The 21128-nt window shown below is 41.2% G+C and overlaps 4 protein-coding genes and 1 long non-coding RNA gene across 7 annotated transcripts; 2 read left to right on the top strand and 3 right to left on the bottom strand.

The window, feature by feature from the left end:
• Positions 1-30: 30 nt before the first annotated feature.
• On the bottom strand, positions 31-5679 carry sf3a1 (splicing factor 3a, subunit 1). 2 transcript variants are annotated; one of them, XM_020632966.3, is made up of 16 exons: positions 5567-5679; positions 5363-5442; positions 4545-4654; positions 4202-4406; positions 3838-4089; positions 3668-3742; positions 3429-3579; positions 2658-2854; positions 2365-2482; positions 1959-2266; positions 1616-1864; positions 1316-1523; positions 1048-1202; positions 663-764; positions 505-576; positions 31-416 (listed from the first exon to the last, which is right to left on the bottom strand). In XM_020632966.3, the coding sequence occupies exons 2-16, from the start codon at positions 5408-5410 to the stop codon at positions 315-317; spliced, it is 2352 nt and encodes a 783-aa protein (XP_020488622.1). In that variant the 5' UTR covers positions 5411-5442; positions 5567-5679; the 3' UTR covers positions 31-314. The 2 variants fall into 2 exon arrangements, with proteins under 2 accessions (XP_020488622.1, XP_065820470.1); XM_065964398.1 differs by lacking the exon at positions 5567-5679 and having other exon boundaries at positions 5363-5452.
• Positions 5586-9059, top strand: ccdc157 (coiled-coil domain containing 157). Its single transcript, XM_029277165.2, has 10 exons — positions 5586-5981; positions 6072-6210; positions 6322-7000; positions 7079-7156; positions 7246-7415; positions 7510-7686; positions 7799-7967; positions 8160-8299; positions 8415-8512; positions 8600-9059. Exons 1-10 carry the CDS (start codon positions 5734-5736, stop codon positions 8850-8852), a joined length of 2151 nt encoding a protein of 716 aa, XP_029132998.2. The 5' UTR covers positions 5586-5733; the 3' UTR covers positions 8853-9059.
• Positions 9060-10743: 1684 nt separating this feature from the next.
• On the bottom strand, positions 10744-17787 carry slc7a4 (solute carrier family 7 member 4). The gene is made up of 5 exons (XM_020633026.2): positions 17662-17787; positions 15530-16593; positions 14543-15249; positions 14145-14253; positions 10744-12797 (listed from the first exon to the last, which is right to left on the bottom strand). The coding sequence occupies exons 2-5, from the start codon at positions 16509-16511 to the stop codon at positions 12580-12582; spliced, it is 2016 nt and encodes a 671-aa protein (XP_020488682.2). The 5' UTR covers positions 16512-16593; positions 17662-17787; the 3' UTR covers positions 10744-12579.
• On the top strand, positions 16793-18269 carry LOC114920258 (uncharacterized). Its single transcript, XR_003808572.2, has 2 exons — positions 16793-17575; positions 17675-18269. It is a non-coding gene; the product is annotated as an uncharacterized lncRNA (long non-coding RNA).
• A 621-nt stretch (positions 18270-18890) lies between these two features.
• dgcr6 (DiGeorge syndrome critical region gene 6) lies at positions 18891-20900 on the bottom strand. 2 transcript variants are annotated; one of them, XM_020633054.3, is made up of 6 exons: positions 20840-20900; positions 20590-20737; positions 20333-20493; positions 19986-20086; positions 19606-19746; positions 18891-19475 (listed from the first exon to the last, which is right to left on the bottom strand). In XM_020633054.3, the coding sequence occupies exons 2-6, from the start codon at positions 20691-20693 to the stop codon at positions 19398-19400; spliced, it is 585 nt and encodes a 194-aa protein (XP_020488710.1). In that variant the 5' UTR covers positions 20694-20737; positions 20840-20900; the 3' UTR covers positions 18891-19397. The 2 variants fall into 2 exon arrangements, with proteins under 2 accessions (XP_020488710.1, XP_020488708.1); XM_020633052.3 differs by having other exon boundaries at positions 20590-20886.
• Between the last annotated feature and the right edge of the window lie 228 nt (positions 20901-21128).

The raw sequence follows: 21128 nt of genomic DNA, 5'->3' as shown, positions 1-21128 counted from the left end.
TAAGCATCACCTTGAAGCAACAGAGGCCGATTGTTTTTATTCCTTTATTCAAACGACTGAACATTTTGGGAGTTTACATATTCGTACATGTTTCTAAATACTATATCATCCTGAACAAATCTAGAGCTGATGAGATAGTATGAAGCTATGCCCAACAACTAGTGTACAGTTTAATTAATTAGACTCTTTGAAAAGCATTACAGTTTGTAGGAAATGCCAAAGATATAGGACTGGAAAAAGTTATTTTAGTAAAATAACATGACAGCAGAGACAAATCTTTGACGAGTCAGATCTTGTTCTTCTGGCTGCATGGCTCACTTCTTTCTTCCACCTCTCTCCTTCAGTGCCAGGTGAATGATGGATCCATTACTCATGTTGTAATAAGCCAGGGAGTTAGAATCCTTAATGAAAATGCCCTGTAACAAACGGAGGTGACACATGATTAGTTAATAAGTCAGACTAAAAGATTCAAGGAATGTTTAGTTTAAAGAAAAAGAAGTTTACCTCATACTGCAGCTTTTGTTTTCCTGCTGGCATGCCTGTGGCTTCATGGATCTTGACTTTAATAACAGACACCTAAAGAGACATTTGCACATCCGTAAGAATTCATAGATGCATTGTTACTAATAAGAGAAGGAAACAACAATCCAAAGAATGCAAACCTGATCTGTGAGTGGAACAGTGAAATTCAACACTTGGCCATTCAGCTTCCATTCAGTCTTGTCCTGCATGTTGGGAACCTGTACTTTAACAGCCACAGGACCCTGAAAAGAGAGGAAACAGTTTGCTCAACATTCAAAAAGAATATTACTATATAAAGCCCCATTTTACTCTGTTCAAAAACATTACCCCATGTAAGCACACTAGAAACATAATATAACTTTGAAGTGGGTGTAGTCTTATCTTGGTTTGTATATTTAAAAGAGAATTCATTTGACTGTAATACGAAGTCTGTATCCTGTATTTTGAATGTTGTTTGCATGCAGATCTTTCAGGGTGCCAATACTTAATGGACATAACCATAAACATTTTCCTGCTCAGGCAAACCTTATTTCTACGAAGAAACTCCTCTTCTGGCATAAGGTTGTCTTCCGTCTTCATCTTCTTGCTGACCGGCTCGTCCTCATGAGGTGGGGGTGGGTGGATTGGTGGTGCAGGAGCAGCGCTTGGGGGTTGTGGCACAGGAGGAGCAGGGACGAATGCTAGAGGAAAAGGCAGTTAGTTTAACTTTCACTTAAATCAAAGAAGGCTTATGTTTAAAAAAAAAAAAAAACACAACCTGGGAGTGATAATTGTTAAGAAACCTGTATCTTACTTGTTGGAACCACCATAGGAGGCGGTCTGGGGGCCATAAGGTGAGGTGCTGATGGTGGCATGGGGACCACATTGATGCGGGGAGCAGGAATCATGGGGGGCATCTGTGTTAAAACTTGTCCTGGGCCAAGGCGCACCACAGGAGACACAGGAGGCCTCTGCATTACAGGTACAGCAGACAGGAGAGTGGTGCGGACTTGAGGAGCCAACTGTTCACAAAGAACATACGAGTAGGTTAATTGTTAAAATCACACACGTTTCTTTTTCTGTATGTACATAGAAGAGAGCTTAAACAACTCACAGAGGACGGTGGGCGTGACATCGCTGAGAGTGGAGGACCGGGTTTGGGCAACATGCCTGCAGAGGAGGACATGGGAGGTGGGTGATGAATTTCACTGGGCTTACTTGGCCCAATTTTCTCTTTAGTATCGTCTTCTCCCACCAATCCTTTGGCCTTGTGAATGGCTTCGATCTGCTCTTGCAGGGTGATGTTGGCCTGTGCAGCCTGCTGGGTACGAGCCATGCTTCCTGAGTGGCCATCCCAAGTAACCTGGAAACATGAACGTTTTTTTTTTAAGATCAAAACTGAACGGTGCCAACACATTCAGATCAGGAATTCTTCCAGTGAAATAACTGTTCCTTACCTTCTCCTCCGGCTTCTGGATCTCTTCTTCACCAATCTTCTTACCAATGGCCGTCTCTTCCACACCAAAGATATCAGTACGCCTCTCAGCCAGCTGCTTCAAGCTGCTCTCGATATCCAAACCAGGAGCATAGACTTCATCCTCCGTTTGCCGCTCTCTGATGCTGCGGTCCCTTTGCTCCAGCCAGCGTGGATCCAGCAGACCGATACGCATGTGCTCCTGCATCTTACTGGCCTGGATCTTCTCACCAGTAATTGGAGAGATGAGGTACTCATCTGGAGTTGAGATTGAGGGCTGAGGCTTGGAGGCTGTGAGGAGATTAAAGAGATAATGATAGATTATAATGAACTGTACATAGAGATGACTAAATATGCACTTAGCAATCATGACATGAAGCATGTGTTACCTTTGGGGTCGTAGTCTTTGCGAATGATAACCTGGTCTGGAGTCGGGGGCAGTGGTGGTGGCATCGGGCTGTCTGGCGGCAGAGGAGCCTTCATGCCATCATCATCATCATCAGACCCCTGAAGGAGGAGGGGGACAATGACATGTACTGAGTACTTGTTCACAAAGGTTTTGTGGATTGAAATAGGAAGTTAAGGATAAAGAACAACTAATAACCATGTCAGTTAAAATATACCGATGAAGCAGCCTCTAGTTGGGCCGCTTTCAAGGACAATATATTTCCTTTACTCTTACCTCATCCATGTCCTGCACTTGTGTGTCTTGATCTGGTTGTGAAGGCTGGCCTGCGTTACGAACCTCCCGTTCATCATCGTCATCCTCACTCTCAACCTCCATCTCCACCTCCTCACTCTCGCCATACTTCTCATAGCGCTCCTGGATCAGGATGCGAGCACCGAGCTCCTCAGGTGTGGTGGGTGGGGGGAAGTGGCCTAAGAAAGCAAACACACAAAAAAGATAAATATGTTTTTCCACATTTCAGTGCTTAAGCCTAATATACTTCTGCACTGAATCTATGGCAGGTTCGCTCAGCCCTGTACCCATGCAGAAGCCTACGTACGTAACCTGACATGTACTTCTTCAAAAATGTAACTACACATCTAAACAACACAGATCGCAAGCCCTGTGATTGCTTTGCATGGAAGCATCGTATGTCCAGCATTTACAACACTTCTGGTGTCTCTGCCATATTCAGAATTCTGCAGAAGAAAAACGCTAAAACATTATTCAGCAGCTCCAAAAACAACATTTAACACCTAGTTTTATTTGCTGTGGTTTCTTGTACACAATAATACAGAGAATGTGGCGGATCCACAAAATGGCAATATAACTGTTCACGCTGCCAACTAGTGTTTACTAGGGAGAGTAGTGAAGAGCTATGCGGACAAACCAGTGACACATATGTAGAGCTAAAGGTGGCATTGACCACTACGGCGTAGATTCAACACAGAAGTACAAACCAGGCTTTACATATTTATATGAACAGGATCGTTTTGGTTTTATTACCTTGTTCGTTGGGTTGGAAATCCACCGTCTCAACCACTACAAAGTCATGCCAGTCGATTTGAGCGTAAGCTACTCTTTCTTTCTCTCTTTCCTCCTCCTCCTTCTTCCGCTCACGCTCCTGGAACTTTGCCCACTCAACACGGTACCTCACCTGGTGGAACAGTAGATTCACTGATTAACCCGAGTCACATACAATTTAATGCTTACTCTGAGAAGCAGTCACACTTTAGGAGGGTTACCTGGTCCATGACCTCTCTTGGATTCTCTGATTCTCTCTTCAGCTTGTTCAGTAGGCCTTTGGGAGGGATCAGAATCTGTAGGTTGAGGAGAAAGAAACAAGATACAGTTCAGCATTGTGACTCCACAAAGAACAACAGAAATATCAGTATGACATCATTTGACAAGTCACCTTGGTGTACTGCTCAACCAGTTTGGTGAAGTAGTTAAAAAGGCTGTGCTGGGGCCGCAGAAAGTCAAACTGGTAGTTTCTCTGTTCCTTCTGCATGAGCTGAGTGAGAAACTGGCGGCCATTGCGAGCCACAAACTGGGCAGTGAGCTTCACAACATCCAGATCAAACGCTGAGATTGATGGAGGATCTGCAATGAACTCAAACTCAGGAGGGGGTTCTTTGGGGACCACGGTTTCCTGAATCACCTGCACCTATTGGCAAACAGAAAAAGTAAAGTTTTTATGAACACATACTTATTACACAAATTACAAGTATTAAAAAAAAAAAACTAAACCAAGAGCAGACTCAAATGCAATGACTTACTTTTTGAGGAAGCTGCTGGGACTGCTGCATGGCCTGCTGCATAACCTTAGGCACAGCTGCAGATGGTTCTTGTCCTTTGCCCTCCTTAAATTCATTGACTTTGTGACGGTAGTAGGCATGGTAGGGGTCATTTGGGTTGAGGAAATTAAATTTTGGATTGTTGATCTCATTCTGACGGATTCTTGCTTCAAACTCAGGCCCATTTCTGTGAAAACAGCAACACTTTCTCAAATCATAGTCTTAAAATCAAGGTAAGATGACGGCTGTATAGAATAAAAAACAAAGGCCCTTTTTGGCCAGTCATATGCTGAGCTCTGAATCGACACATGCAAAAGCAACCAACCTGGCAACAAAGCTAGCCGTCTTGTCAACAATGTTTCGGACCTCAGGAGGTGGATATATAATACCAACGATGGGTTTAGTGGCCGGGGTTTCTTCAACTGCAGCATCATTCTGTTGAAAATATGTAAGTTTGTAAGGCTGTATGCAAAATATACAAACATTTAAAATATATATATATATATATGTTCATTGTAAGATTGTACTGCAAACATAGAAACATTTATTGGGTTCACCTAAATGGAAAATACACACCTTGAACCATAAAGCATCAAGTCATTTTTTTATGGGTTTAGTTAGAGTAATGTGATGATCATGCTACTCCATTCATACCAAAATAACAGATGTTCAAGCCACCAACAACATAAAAAAACGACAACTTTTAAGTCTCTCTGGAAATAAATATTTGTCTGTAACAGACCTTGTAGGGAGCCATCGTCCCCTTATGGTAAAACTTTGCAACTGCTTACACTTCAAGCTTTTAAGAATAGTTTTTAAACACGTTTCTGTGCTCATAAAACGAATACACGAATGTGAATGTTTGATACTTCAATACTATACGAAACATCTCCAAATCCTGCTGCCGCAACCATTGATGGTAGTAACAGCAAAGGTCTCAGCAGATATCTCAACACTCACTGTAGATGTGGAGGCTAACAACAAGCTAACCAGGTGTAGATAATCTAAAATGACCCTGTATTGAAAAAGTCACGGTGACTTCAATTGTATGTTAAACTGCTCACGTTACCCCCACAAAGCGGCGTGTTAGCTAACATTACACTGATGATGTTAAAATGAGGTCTCTTGTAGTTGTATCGTCACCTTGATGTTCGGCTCCGGCTGAACTATTTGAACAGGCCCAGGCGGCATGGTGGCGTCTTCTTAGTGACAATGAAAGGTGCCTGCAAACACCCAGAAAACAAAAAAAGACTCAGTGTATTGAAAAGGAAAGCAGAATACTACAGTATACGGGAAGAATTCAATACAACAGCTAAACGCATATATTGATTATAGTTGAACACTTACTGCGTCGCGCTTTCGTTGACCCAATGGAGGCTTAGTACTTCCGGAAACAAGACGCAAAGCATCATGGGACTTAGAGTACATTTGGAGGTTGTCAGGGAGATTCTAAGTCAACAAGCTTCATCTCGTCCCACACTTTCACAGGCAGAAGAACTGTAAGCTTTTCAGACATGAGTCAGTTCTTGGGTCGTCGGGACTGCGTCGAAAGCCTCCGGAGAGACCTCGTAGACCTTCAAGGTGCGACCGTGGACGTCTTCTCAAGAACCGGACCTGTCAGGTTCTCCTCCTGGAAGTTCCCTGATAAACTGTCCTGTAACCTGGACATGGTAGCTCTTCTGGAGCAATATGACTTCACGGCTGGAGATGAAGCATTCAGCCAACATTCCCACATTGTGTTATTGGAGCTGGTTATTGACAGGTAATACAAAACCAAAAGTTATATTTAAAAAAAAAAAAAAACTTCTTTAAGACTAACAGGTTTTTCTTTATTTCTCCTCTTCCTGACAAGACTACTTCTTCTTCTGCAAAGCTTCAATGCTTATATTGAGCTCATGAGGTGTGGCCATAGGAGAGAACAAACCAATGGATGCCTGTCAGTCGGGCTTGTTGTCCGAAACTATTGGAGCAATTTAATTGAATTTGCCAAAGTAGGAGAAAATACTTGAAATACTTACTATGCTAATTAAAATTAAATAAAACATTTTACAATAATGACAACTACAGTTTATTGCATTTTATGCTTTTTTTCTCCCGTATAGGGCCCCTCTAAAGACATCACACAACAGACAAAAGCAAAAAGTACATTTGAGACAGAAGCAACATCTTCCGTTTCTCACCAGTTGAGCTCAAAGAGGGATGTTTGCAGATGTTTATCTGCTGGGTCTTCCCCAAACACCATTCACCATGTACCATCTGGTCCTGCTCACAACAGCCCCCTCTACCCTAAAGTTGACAGGCACACTGTAAACTGCCAGACAGTTGAATCATCCCTTGTTCCCTGCGACGCATGTCATCAAGTGCAATCTCTTTTGAGAAAAACAGGACATGCTTTTGTAGATCTGTTTGAGAGCGAGGGTCTGCCCTCCTCTCTGCAGCTCCTCCTGGGAGCTGTGGAGGACACCCTGGAGCCAGGACAGATGACAGCAACAGACGTCGTCCAGTGGGCCAATGAGCAGCTCAGAGACATGCGCCGGCTGGCAAAACATCTCCGGGATGTGCGGGGTACAGTGCAGCCTCTTACGGAGATGCTATCTGCAGCAGAAAAAGAGCGGGACAGTTTCAGGACTCAGCTTGAAAGATCACAGAAAGAGTTCAAGCAAGAGATTCAAAAACACCAAGCAAATACTGTCCAGCTGGAGTTTTCACTGCGAAAAGCACAGAGGTCAATGAATGAAACTGAGCAACGACTACATGAGGAGCAACAACAACTAAAAAGAGGTACGAAATGTCACAAATAGATATGATTGGAAATCATTGGCAATTCAATCACCATTTTCTTTTATATTTTTGCAACAGATGCTCTCTGCTTGAAGGAGAGTGTTTCCAGACTGAGCGAGAAAGTAGCAGAACAGCAAGACACAATACAAGCACTTGGTAAGGACATGCCAATCTTGTGATGTTTACATTTTGCAAAATCATAAAATAAACTAATACGCCTCATTATGGCTCGTTATTTGTGGTAGAATGTGAAAATATTGTGCTGCAGGAGAAGGTGAGGAGCTTAAACATAGAGGTAGAGGCCTGTTGTAAACTACAGCAAAGGATTCAGCAGTTAGAGGGTCAAATAAAGGAAACTCAACTCCAACTTGACAAAGAGAATGCAAAGTACCACAGCGCTTGTCGTCAGCAAGAGGTCAGTGTAAAGACACACCAGAAAAAAAACAGACAAACGTTATTCTGGTGGATTTTTGCACATGTTTTTTGTTGTTGTTTTTGTTGTTCGGTAGTCAATGCAGGCAAAGCAGACATCTTTGTTAAAGAGGGTTGATGCTCTGGACGAAGAGTGTGAGGAGCTTCAGAGTCAGTTGGGAGAAAATGAGGAGAGGCAGATCGGCCTTCACAATCAGCTGCAACAGATGTCAGAGGAGAAGGAGCAAGTGCAGGCTCAGCTCACTCAGCAGCAGGTATACTGACGTTTTTTAGTTCCCGATATGGCTCTATTATCATAGTATTTGGCCTTTAATGATAATTGCTTGTAAACTCAGTAGCTGATGCTGTGATTCCTCTCCCCACCAGGACCTGTGTTCAGAGCTGCAAAGGGAGAAGCAGACTCTAGAAACACACATAAGCGAGCTGAAGAAGAGTGTGACCGAGCTGGAAGAAGGCACACAAGCTTTCAGAGAGAGGGAGAGACTGTTGGTGGCCTTCCCCGAGCTCAGCCCTCTGGCTCAGAACCAACCACAGAGTAAGAGATTATTTAATGTTTGTCTATAGGATCATACCATCATCACTGACCGACATTTCCTGAATGTATGTTTGAAAACTTGCTCTGTAGAGCATCAGTGTAGTGTTTATTCCAAGTGAAAAAAACACATTTATTATGAATGCTTTACTTATCTTTTACATTTTAACATCTTGTTCATCGCATGTCTTCAAGGTACAGGAAATGTGCTTATGGATATGGAGCGACAGCTGCATGCAAATAACATTCGTATCAAAGTTCTGGAGCAGGAAAACGCCACGCTGCACACCAGCCTCTTAAAACTGAGGGAAAGAGTACAAAATAACAACACAAGGGTAGGACATATGGATATTTGTAAGCCTGAAAAATTTGAAAAATGTACTTGTGGTTTTGAGGATGTTTATTTGGATCATAGAAAACTGTGTTAAAGCTTTTACTTTTTACTCAAAGGAAGCCTCACCTCAGCATGCATGGAGCTTCCCTCTGCCAAACACTCACACAGAAGAAAAACAACAAACTCACCTGACACAAATGCAGACGACGTCATTGTAAGTGAAATGTGTTAAAATGTTTATTAATTATTAATCATCACGCTGGGTTTCCAGTATTGACTTTATTCCTTCTTTGTGCCACAGGCAGAGCTACAGCGCAGCATGGATGGGATGCAGTAACAGAGGGAAGGAGGCCAAACGAGGAGGAAGTGGTCCGGAGTCAGCTGCGTCAGGGGATCAGGTATCTACTGCTTCTGCCTCCCCCTCGTCACTGCAACTCCACCTTCAGACCCTCCACCTCAACACGGACTCCACTGCTGCAGCTAAAAGCAACACAAAGACACGCAGTAGCTTTCTCCTTGCTCGCTCCAGGAGCTCAAATCAGAGGAGAAAATGAAACTGAATGCAAACAAACAGAAGACTGAATTTCAATCGCAGGAAGACAGTTTTGTATTAGGAAAAACATTAGCCAACCCTACATGAATATGTCTTTTTGTACAACATAACACAATAACTCTGATATAATTGTAATCTGGCATTGTCATAATGTACACTTTCAACAGTGTGCAAACTTTTTTCATCAAGTAAAGTTGCAATAACCTCACTGTGTATATACAGACTTTCATTTTACTGCTGTTGAAACAGGGCGTTGATGGTTTTGTCATATTAGGTTTCCTGATATATGATCTGCGTCTCAAACTGGCCTGCAGGTATCTGAATAGGAAGCCCAGACATCAGATGAGTCACATGATTCAGAGTAAATTGGGCGTTTTGTAAAACCTTAAATGTCACACAAATACTGACACGGAGACAGGCGTTTTGTAGCCCTAAGTACTTATTGACGAGGAAGGGGAGAGGGAGTTTCCATGGAGACGCGAGAGCTCACAGGATCCGTGCTCTGCTGAATCACCAGAGACCTTTTAGTTTACGCCCTTGAGGATCATCTGTCAGTGAATCCATAATACTGCACTGAAGACACAGGATGTGGATCAGTGGGACGGTTGGGACTTTTTATGTCATTTTTGTGTTTCACTACACATTATGAGGTTTGTTTGAGGCTGTAATTTGAGCTCATTTGTGTAATATGAGTCCAATTTGGAGCCTCAAGAGACTTTGCTTGTGTCAGTGTTGTTTCAGTGAAACACATTTTCTATTTGTTCTTCTATCGCTCTGTCTTCATAGAAGAGTTGTGCTCTGAAAACACCTGACTATAATATCTAATTTTATCCCTCACCTATACTACCTGAATGAACTCCTGAGGTATTGTTCATTCACTTTAATGACAGCCCCTGACCTACCTGAGGGTTAATCCCTAAATTGGGTTAACGATACAGCTGTGTCACCAAGCATGAAATTAAAGCCAGTGAAAGAGATGGCAGTAAGAAGAATCAGAAGAACATTGGCATTTAGTCTCAATATTCAAGAGAAGAAAATGTGAGCTCTAAACTATGTTGAAGCAGAGGTGAGTATTAGACGATGATGCCTTTTCTATTGAAAATATGTTTTAGAGAAAAGAGATTTAGAGAAGATGAAGAGATTTTTTTTTTGTTCTTTTTGCAGCAAAAAAGTAGCACACTCAACTGTGATACAATATTTCAGGTGCATGACATCAACAAGACTAAACAGACAAAAAAAAAAGTCAGCACACTAAATGTCCAGTGTACAGATCAACAAAGGACACTTTTCAGCACAAGGCCTTCTTCAGCATTTAGAAGGATGTTTAGTGAGCTGACTTTTTTGTCTCTCTTTTTATTGTTCTGTTCTATTGTTCGGAAAATACTCTTAATGGTTGCAAGAATATTTCATGTATGCATTGTAAAGAAAATGGACTAACACATTTAATATGAGTTACATACTGTACAACATCAATGTCTAAATGGCCAGACATCTGACCATTTACAGACGCTTGAGTGTACTGTAGACTAGCTTATCTAACACAACAATTATTAAAGTGATTCAAAGAGATTTAAAAACTGTGACTTTAATAAAATTAGAAATAATAGAAATGTGTGAGTTCTTTGCCGTCTGCTTGGTGTGTCAGGGCCTTAATATGATAGTTGTTAGGCCTATAAGTTTGTCATACGTGGGTACATAATACCAGACCTAAACCATAATCAAACCTACCAAGGCTGGCTTAATGTAGTAACTGTGCTATTCGTGACATAGAAACTAGTATTTTAAACTCTGCAAATCAAAGCTACATTTCCATACTATTTTCATAACTGATAGGATGTAATTGGAGTGAGGTAAAACAGATAGACTAATGTCACAATTCAGATTTTTGTAAATGCTGCTTCAAAACATTTATTTCATTAGTAACACGTCTTTTGAATCTTATACAGACATACAGTATAACAGAAAGATTTGATAACTTAATGTGCAAGTATAGAGTACAATATCCAGAAGTACGAAAAGAGATCATTTATACCTGTGCTCCACGTAGCACAAAAAGAGACAAGGGAAAGAGGTGGGCGCACGATCAGCTTTAAAAAAAAGCACCGCAGTATCAAGATATGTCACTTATCCTGACTTCAGAAGCAAAACTGTGACACAAAATAATCAGACAGAAGTTCTCAGTGTGCAAAGTTGTACAAAAATCCTCTTAAACAGACTTTTTTTAAATGATGCCTTACATCCTCCTGTACTTTCTGTTTGTGTTTTGGTTCGTCAATTACAAAGCGTGAGTTTGTAAAAAAATCAAATGAAACAGACAAATGATAAATAAAATAATTAAATTACTAGGATTGTGTGCTTAAACTTTGGATTTCAGTCTACATCTATAACAACACGTTTAAGGCCATTGGTTTCTTATGTAACACATGCAAACAAAAGCTCAAATGAATACAAACAAAAATCATTGGGATAATTTCTATATGCAATAAGAGAAAAGCATTGCGTCTGCTCATTGAAGCGGTTGTTTATTTGTGTAGACGGTGGGAGTGTTATCTGTTCTCACTCTTGTGATGGTGTCTAATCTAGGTCAGGCTGCTGGCTTGTGACACGGACTGCAACAAATCTGCAGGGATTACGGAGGCCTCGGAGAGATGAAGCCCATCCCAGTTTACCATGACAACCAATATCTGTTAGCCAGCCAATTTATTGTACCCTGTTAGTGAAGGTTTTTATTGGATAGATTTGTGCTTACCTTTTATATCAAATAATCTAAAAACTTCTCAAGTAATCTCTGGAAATTGGTCATTTGACAGTTAGATAGAATTAAAATGATTCATGTGCTTTTATTTGTAATCTTATTTCAAGCGTGAAAGAGTGCTGGTCTCTAGATGAGCGTGAGAAACAACTGCAAAAATGAGTGACACAAAAAAAAAACGAAAGGGGTCATGGGATGAGATTAAGGAGATTAAGAGAAGCACTGCAGTGATGTTCAGACACTTAAAAAAGGTGAACGGTAATTACTGATGATGACTTATAGAGGTCAATACATGAAATATATAACACAGACACACAAAAACATCAGTGGCAGCCACAGAAAAAAGAAACATTTAAGCGAATGAGATCTGTACAAAAGAACAATAGTGTTGGTAGAAAAATAAATACACATTTTAGAATATGGGATTAATTCACCTTTTAGAAATCGTAGTAATAGGAGAGAAAATAATCTGAGAAGGCAAAAATGTAACTCAAAAGAATGTGTGCTCTGCTTAAATGACAACACATGCTTACTATGGTCAAAACGGTGCAGTGGGGTTTTCATGATTTGCAGCTCCAGATATGTGTCTATAATCCTACACTGAGTTTAATTAAGTCAAATATTGTTGTTACAAAGAAGATACTGACCACATGGTTTCTGAAAAATCAGTCAACGTCGCAGAAAAGAGAGCTGGTCTTAAAGGTTCTAACACAACTTCGATGCTAGGAGTTTACAGGACAGTAATATAGCTCTCTACTGTACATTCGAGTATTACAAGATATACAAATATGCTTCACAAAGAGACAGAGAGCGTGCATCCCATCCTGTGGTGCGCTAACACCTGCAGAGAAACGAGAACAAAGTGTGGCAGGCTAAGGGGAGTGAGATACAGAGAGTACAGTAATAATGGTACAGCCTATGAGTGTGACACAACAGATGATACCAGGCAGCAGTAAGAACTTTGTTTGGTCACACATCATCTCTTTCCTGTGTAGTCCTCAGCTGGCGGGGCAGCCGGGGAGCTGGTGAGGAGGGTCGAGGGGTCCACCTGTCCATCGGGCTGGACGGACTGCACTGTCTCTACTAGACTGCCGCTGGGTAGTACCACATATCGAGCAGCCATGTCTTTGGGCTGCAGCTCCCGCATGCCCTCCTTACTGTGCCAGATCCCGTAGCCAAAATACACAAAGAGACCTGGGAAAGGGACAGAAAGGAACACCTGAAACTGGCATGACTCAAAGCTTAAGTGTGGGCATGCAGTGTCAAGCTGGGCAGTGAGAAAAGTGTTTCCATTAGGGATGCAAAGTTTGTTTGCAATGTTACAGTTATTTAAAATGTGTCCTGTACAGGAGAAAGCAATGTATCTGTGTATAAAAAACACATACAATGAAAATAGGTTGGATGTTTAAATTATATTTGGATCGTTTTATTGTATTGACAAACATGAGAAGAATGAGTTGCTGACATGCTGTCTCTACTCAGAAATGATGGTGTTTACCATCAATAGCATGGTCAGTTTTTGTTTAAAATCTCAAAGGTTTACGGTGCTAGCATGACGGCATTTGATAGTAAACAACAAACAATACAGTTTAGACTTGTAGGGATGTAATCATTCTCGCTAATGTTAGTCATTAACTCAATTATTGTATAAAATGTTATTTTGGAGTGATGACGGCCTTTAGATAAACAGTCAGAGATACCAGGGTTCATCAAGAGCAGAGGGTGAATCTACCAAATGTCATAGCAATCTATCAAATTAATGATGTCACTGTACATTATTTGTTGCATATTTATGTCTGCCCAAAAGTTGTGGACTGGTAGACAAACATATCCTTGTTGGAGGTTGGTTAGATGTATTATAGTGAGTGAAATCCAGTGCTTTAAAAAAAAAACAATTTGGTCCTTTCTTACTCTAAAATTGGATCATATGAAGAAATCCCCCTTTTTTTTTCTTTAAAGGTAAGTGGTCCTTCACATCAAGGGAAAGGCTTACTATAGGCTCTGTCAAGTCTAATACTCAGTGTGTGTGCATCTTGTTAACTTGTTGCAGTCTGACAGCCAGGTTTAAATGGTTTACTGGTCCAGATGAGCCTTAGGTTAATGAAGCTAATCATGTCCCCCTCCCCCTCATCCTCTTACTGGCAGGGCATTAACTCTGTCTGACCAGACTCTCACAGGGTTGCTGACTAAATGGAAAGCTTTCTCTTTTCCCAGTGAGAACAGAAAATGTTTAATGTGATGATGTAACACTCAGGTACATTAGGTTTCCTAGCAACAGACATCAGATGTTTATGTCAGCTGTTGTATTCCAGTGTATTCCAGCAACTTTCTCAGTAACACATTAAAACCAAGGGTCACATGTTGAGTAGTCTGCTTGAAATAAACATTACGACTTAATGAAACAACATGCAAGAAAGAATGTTTATGTCGAGGGGAAGACAGAAACATTTGATCTGGTCATCATTTTAAATGTGTCTGTACTGTAGGAAAAGTTATGAAAAACTATAAATTACTACAGAAGTTCTTTTGTTGTGATCTTACCTATAGCGATCCACACTGCGAATCGAACCCAGGTCAGAGGGCTGAGCTTCATCATGAGAAATACATTTATGAGGATACTTGCACCTGGAGTCAACGGAACCAAAGGAACCTAAAGCACAATAAAATCACAGTCATAAACCAACCATGGACTGTTTGCATGAGAAATCCACTTACATTAAAAGACAGCAGAATTCAATCATTAAATGACATGGGGTGTGTCCAGACATGTTAGACAGGGGTGCCCTGGTTCACTGACTTATGCAGGGGTGACATAGATAATGTGTGGGCACACACACACATGTCTGAATAAAATTGTGCTAGCCCAGAGCCACCCCCTGGACACGCCCCTGCAAATAACATATGTGCACTAGATGTAAAAAAAAAAAAAAGATGCTCACCTGGAATGTTTTGCTGTTGGTTTGTGGCTCGTGGAGCCATATGAGCACCAAACTTACAACAAAAGCTAAACTAAAAATCACCAGCAACATTATGAAACTCCACACTGGCAGCTGCAGCTGCTTCTGTCCAAATTCCAGGACAGCACAGAAAGACACTGAGCTAACAATCAGAGTCAGCACGCAGAAGGCCACCACCTCGCCTGGCTCACAATCCCCCATCAGCCTTCCCAGGTACGGTTCCCAGTACGCCTTTAGCTGCCCCACTCCTCTCCGCTCTGTGGTTTTCTGCCTCTCCACCAGCTGGAGTTTGTCAGAGAAGGACTCATACTGCTTCAGCTCCCCAGTGTCCTCAGTTATGGTCTGAGACTCCGACAGTGCAGGAGACGGCCCAGCGATGGGGTTGGGAGATGTCAAAGCGGTTCCCTTGCTGCTGGCTTTCTCAGGCTGGAAGCGCAGCACAATGACGCTTGCTGCCACAAAGGTGTAGGCCAGGAGGGTGCCAATGGACAAAAACTGAACCAATGCTTCCAGGTCAAAGATGAGAGCCATGGTGGACATGAGGAAACCAAACACCAATATAGCAATGACGGGGACTTTAGTGGTGGGGTTGACTCGAGCAAAAATACTGAAAAAGAGCCCATCTTCAGCCATGGCGTACACGATCCGAGGGAGGGAGAAGAGATTACAGAGCAGCACAGTGTTCATGGCTAGAAAAGGGAACAGAGATTCATTATCAGACATGTACTGCAATGCCAAACAAGAGCAATTTAACTTTAAAGATGGGTCCAAAATTATAACATAATTAATCTCATGACTCTTAACAGAAGAGCAGATACAAAAGACTATGTTCTTTTATTTAGCGTGACCCAGCACTTGGTAACATTGAGATTTAAACAGGCAGAAACCTCGAGCAGAACCCGACTCACAGGTGGACAGCCATCTGCCTTAAACTGTATTTTTCAATAAATAAATAAATAAATTTCTCACCACAGATGGAACCAACTGCCACAACAATCCCAGCCCAGCTGTAGCCTCGACGGAAGAAAGCGTCCGCCAGAGCCGAGTTTGGGTCCAGCGTGTGCCAGGGTACCATCAGAGTGAGCACTGTCGAGACAAGGATGTAAGCTGTTGCTGCTAGTCCGAGTGAGATCGCTGTTGCAATGGGAACAGCTTTCTGTGGGTTCTTCGCCTCCTCGCTTGAGGATGCGATCACGTCGAAGCCCACAAATGCGTAGAAGCACGTGGCAGAGCCTGCGAGTATTCCAGATAAACCAAATGGTGCAAAACCTCCTTCTTTCTGGCTCCAGTTGACTGGTTCTGCCAGGATAAAGCCAAAGATGAGGATGAAAACAATGACTGCCATACTGATAACAGAGAAGATGTGGTTGAGGTAAGAGGACACTTGAACGCCGAAGGAAATGAAGAACGAGGCAACTATTAGGATCCCTGCTGCAAGGACGTCAGGGTAATGGGCAAGAAAGGGAACGTTCCACTGCATTATGTGGGTCTCTGTGAAGTTCTGGATAGCGTGGTTAAAAATGGAGTCCAGGTAGCCGCTCCAGGCCCGTGCCACAGCAGCTCCACCAATCATGTTCTCCAGAATCACATTCCAGCCAATGAGAAAGGCCCAAATCTCTCCCACCGAGACGTAGGTAAACATGTAGGCAGATCCTGTTTTTGGGATACGAGCTCCAAACTCTGCATAACAAAAGGCTGCCAGAAGAGAAGCGAACCCTGCGAAAAGGAAGGAAATGATGACAGCAGGCCCGACCATGTCTTTAGCCACTGTTCCTGTCAGGACATACAGGCCAGAGCCCACCATGCCCCCAACTCCCAGCAAAGTCAGGTCCAGGGTGGAGAGGCAGCGTTTCAGTGACGTGGCCATCATGTCTTCATCCAGCGTCTTCAGCCGGTTCAGTTTCTGACAAAGTCGCACCGCTGGGGTGCAGTCACTTGGACAGGTTGCCATAGTGACAGAGTATGACAGTCCAGCTAGGCAGGATGGTGTAGCAACAGTCACACTGGATCCATTAGCTGTCTAGGAAGCTGACCTGCAGGACAAAAGTGTACTTCAGTTCTCGGTGTTTGCCTCAATACAATTTATACCAACCTGATAGACAATACAATCAATACTAAGCCAATCACCTTCCAGTATTGGCCACCATATATAAAGGAAAGTTTCCTAATTTTGTAAAAAAAAAAAAAAAAAAAAAAACAACACGAAAAACTAATAAGGCATATTGTTAAATTTAATCAAATAAATCAATTCATTTTGTTGGATAAATAGCATTTATTTTTCAATTTTATCCAAACAGAACCAATTGTTGCTTTCTGACTGCAATAGCCTAAGCTGTGACTCTTTTCTTTTTTAGTAAACAAAATAAAAGCTTGGTTACTGGCAGGAATTCATATAAAATAAATAAAAACATTGATAGAAAGTATTGACATACATGTTTAGCCTGTGTCTTTAAATTATTAGATTTTGCTAAGAGGTGTGTGGCACTGGAAACTCATCACTCTCTCCAGCTCAGGAAAGTCCACGTCATCTCTTAAAGGTCTCCGGTGCGCTCGTAATATGAAATAAAACCTTTAAAATCGGTAACCGCTTAAGAAATGAAAGGTGTGGGCCTACAAGTCAGTTATTTTACTGCCAAGACTAGGCTACCTTCAGACATCCCCATCCGCTGTTTCCTGGTACAGGCGGCGCAACATCCCGATTCGTGCCCTGTCGGCATATGGCGACAACAGGATGCCTCCTTTGTAATTACGTAACATTTTATCCCTCTAGCAATAATAAAATTACTGTCGTAAACTGCACGACTCTTACTACATTCGTATTCAGTGACATTTGACACAATACAGACCGTGCAGGTAAGAGGCGAGGAAACCAATCGTCGTTTGAATGCCAAATTAATAATTTATGACAAAATGGAAACGGGCTCAGATAGAGGACCGTTAGTGGGCTATTATAGTTCTCCTTCCTGGATGTGTTGGATATGGAGAGCGATATCGCAGTCTTAATGTAAAAGGAGGGTAAGTTCACTGGGTTTCCTCTGTCAAATATAAAAATCAAATATAAATTCTAACAGAAAAAGGCAACAAATGATATTATCTCATACCGTTGTTTTCCAGGGTGTATCATCTGTGCCGCAGTTTCGGTGCTGTTAGAAGTTGTCGGGCTGCATCGTCTGATGATGGAGCAGAAGGTGCACCGTGGAATAAAACCTGCACAGCCCGGACTGTTTCTTAAAGAGACAGTCACCTCTACAGTCCTGATGATTGGGGGCTTTCCCGCTGCGCCCCACCCATTACACAGCAGAACAGATCCTGTTCATAAATAGGCTGATCGGATCTCCATATGGATCAAAGTTTTAGAATGAGAGAGAAAACAATCTTAATCTGATTAGAGTTGATCACGTTATACATCTTATCACGATATATGTATAGGCTATGATGTGCTGCTCAAAACTCTTTTGTATGATTGGATCACCATAGTACAGTGGGATTATTCTAAACCCAGCACAATAATTCATTTCAGGAATCAAATGTAATAAGACTTTAAACTGGTCAAACAATAGTTCACAACTTTTGTATGATTTTGTATACATTTCAGACATTTTGATTTTGCACTGGATTTGTTTAACCAGTGCAAGGAAGATGATACATTAAGGTATCAATTGGGACTTATGTTGTTTAAAAAAAAGTATTAAAAATAATCTAACAATCACCTGTCAATATCAAATATTTTCTTTTTATTTCCTCAATGATTTAGGCTTACATGTTATTAGTAATATATTCCCAAATCCCCTTAGCACAACTCTGAACTGAGTGGTGTAATCAGCATCATCAGAGAAGCACTGCGGGTAAGATGATCATATGTTCTGGTTGTACTTTACAAACCTCCCATGACCCCATGGTACATCACTGACGACGCCTTCAGGTTGTCCCACCAAGTGTATTGTACAAAAATATATATATTTATCATCTAGGAGGGAAGGACGAAGTTGATCATGTCAGTTTTATTATCAACCTAGCTGCAGCTGGAAACTTTATTTAAAAGGAACCCTAACCCTAAAATATAAACTTCAATCTTCTACATTACTAATATCTCTTCAATTTGTCAAAAAGACAAAGATATTTTAAGTCACTTTTAAAAAACTACCAATGGAACCAACCATACCCTGGTTGTGTTTTTATTGTATGACATATCATCGGTTCAAGTGTGTTTTGTTGTCTATTTATGTGGGAAATAAGGCATTAACCAACACAAAAATATGTCAAATGTGAAGGGATATAGGTTCGATAGTTTTCACCCTTTTTTATCAAAAGAACCAAACAAACTTAGCAATAGAGTATAATAGATTACAAAAAATAATCCTTTATTAAAAAGTGAGTAATTAATAAAAAAAAACTAAATAAATAAAAAATAGTTCATTCAAAATACAGCTGGAAAACTGGAATTAACAGATTTACACCTTTTCCTTTTTACAAATTTGAAATTAGCTCTCCCAAAAACTGTGTTGATTTCTTAAAAGGCATCAGGAGGGATTTGTATGGAGACCAGCTCACTGCAGAAGAGTCAAACAATTCATCCATGCTTCAGCCCTCTGTGTCTTCACGCAACACAATGACCTACTTCTGCTGAGTTAGAGGAGGAGCCTGCTCTCTCAATACTCTGCATAAATATTGACATAATGTATCTTAACAGGAACACATGGTGTGATAGCAATCAAACATTTCCTGAACAAAGACGACCACCACATGTTGAATCTCGTAGTTACAGGAATGTCAGCGTACTCCGTCTGTGGCCTTCACAGGATTTTTTCATCTCTTCTTGTGAAATAAGGCATGTTTCTCACATGACCCCAGACTGCGACTCCTTCTGTTGTAGTTTGAGTATCAATTCAAGGAGGTTCATCTGCATTGTCAGTTCCTGAATTAAAACACAACATTCAAAACCAATCAGTAAGAAGAAACATCGCCATCTACTGGATATTTGCCTGAATCACAAAGTGAATCGTGTGCATTTTAATTAGAGTGAGTTGATATGTGTAGACATTAACCTGAGGATTAGTGGTGATGTAAAATCCAGGGACTCCTGCCTTTTCCAGGGTGTTCTGCTGATCTATCACTTTCTGATCCATTTCTGCTACAATCTTCTTATCCATCATTTTTTGTTCCTCTCGCACGCGGATTTCCAGAGCCTGATTACAAAACATACAACTATTAGAAGAATCAGAATCAGATTTATTGGCCAGGTATGCTTACACACAAGGAATTTAACTTTGGTGAACTGTGCTCTCATATGTACAGGTACAACATTAAATATCAACAATAAACACAATAAGAAAAGACTAATATTTACATGACTAAACATGAAACAGTGCAGTGGTGAATAGTGCAAACTACTTAGAAAACCATACATGATGAGGAAATATCTTACCTCCAGCTCTGCCTGTTGGTTTGATTTGAGAAGCGCAAGGTTGTGAGACTTGCATGACTGCAGAGCTTCTTTATGTTTCCTTAAAAGATCTTGTTTGAGTGCTAAACACAAGAGCAATCATCAGTCAGGCATCACACTGACATTTGCATTTACAACCCTGCAGAGTGCCAATTCAAACAGACACGTTAGGTTATTGGTACAGCTTTTTCATTCAAATTAAAAACATTAATTGAATTATCTCAATTGAAAAAAAACAAAACAATACTGGCAACAGTTCTAGGCTGTTTCGGGTCAAATGAAAAGTTCTCCACTGTTTCACTTGTGTTTACAAAAAGCAGTGCACCAACCTTGGTGTTCACAGTGCAGCTTCTGCCTCTGGTTATAAAGGTTTTTCTCAGTCAGATGCTGAATATCGAGGAGCCCCTGCACAATCTCATAAACCGTCCCATCAATGAGGGCCAGAGCCAAGTCACTCAGCGTGTTGTAGGACAGGCGCTGCTGGAAGGAGCTGCAAGCACATTAAACAATCACAAGGATGAAGTAACATGTCCATTTAACTACAGCAGGTACAGTGAAGTCTTCCCTGGAGTTAAGACACCTTTACCTTGGTAAATCTTTAACTAAAGTTTGAAGTTCTGATAATAAGTAGTAATGTCTTTCTTGTTGTTTGGTGGGATCACCGACGATGACTCCGGGGTAACCATCCATCTCCTCAGTGAAACAATGTACCCAATTTTATAATTAAAATGATCCTGAAAAAAAAACCCAATACAGCTATTTATTGGGGACTAGCTGGAACTAAACATTTCAATAAGTTATCAAAATGCAGTCAACCGTTTCCATAATACGCGTACTTTTAGTGCAGGCTTGCTCCCTTGTTTATAAGCTGTGAGGACCCCAGGCTGGTGGCTGCCGGAATGCCTGACTGTAATAAAACACGCAATGCCTAAAATACACACTGGGTGGCGCATTTTTATCAAAGAAGAGACGCTCCTGAGGTCCAGATACTTACCAGGTGTGACCATTAATTTGCGTGTATCACAAATTAACATGGCAGCTTTCCAAGGCAACGACGTCGATTAAAAAAATATTATAAACGAGACTGTCGTAAAGACATGTCGCATCCTGTTGTGAATGCAGCTT

This window comes from Labrus bergylta, chromosome 2, assembly GCF_963930695.1.
Source record: "Labrus bergylta chromosome 2, fLabBer1.1, whole genome shotgun sequence".
In the NCBI taxonomy this organism is placed as follows: domain Eukaryota; kingdom Metazoa; phylum Chordata; class Actinopteri; order Labriformes; family Labridae; genus Labrus; species Labrus bergylta.
Note: the sequence above shows the minus strand (reverse complement) of the source record. Positions and strands in the feature narration are given on the sequence as shown.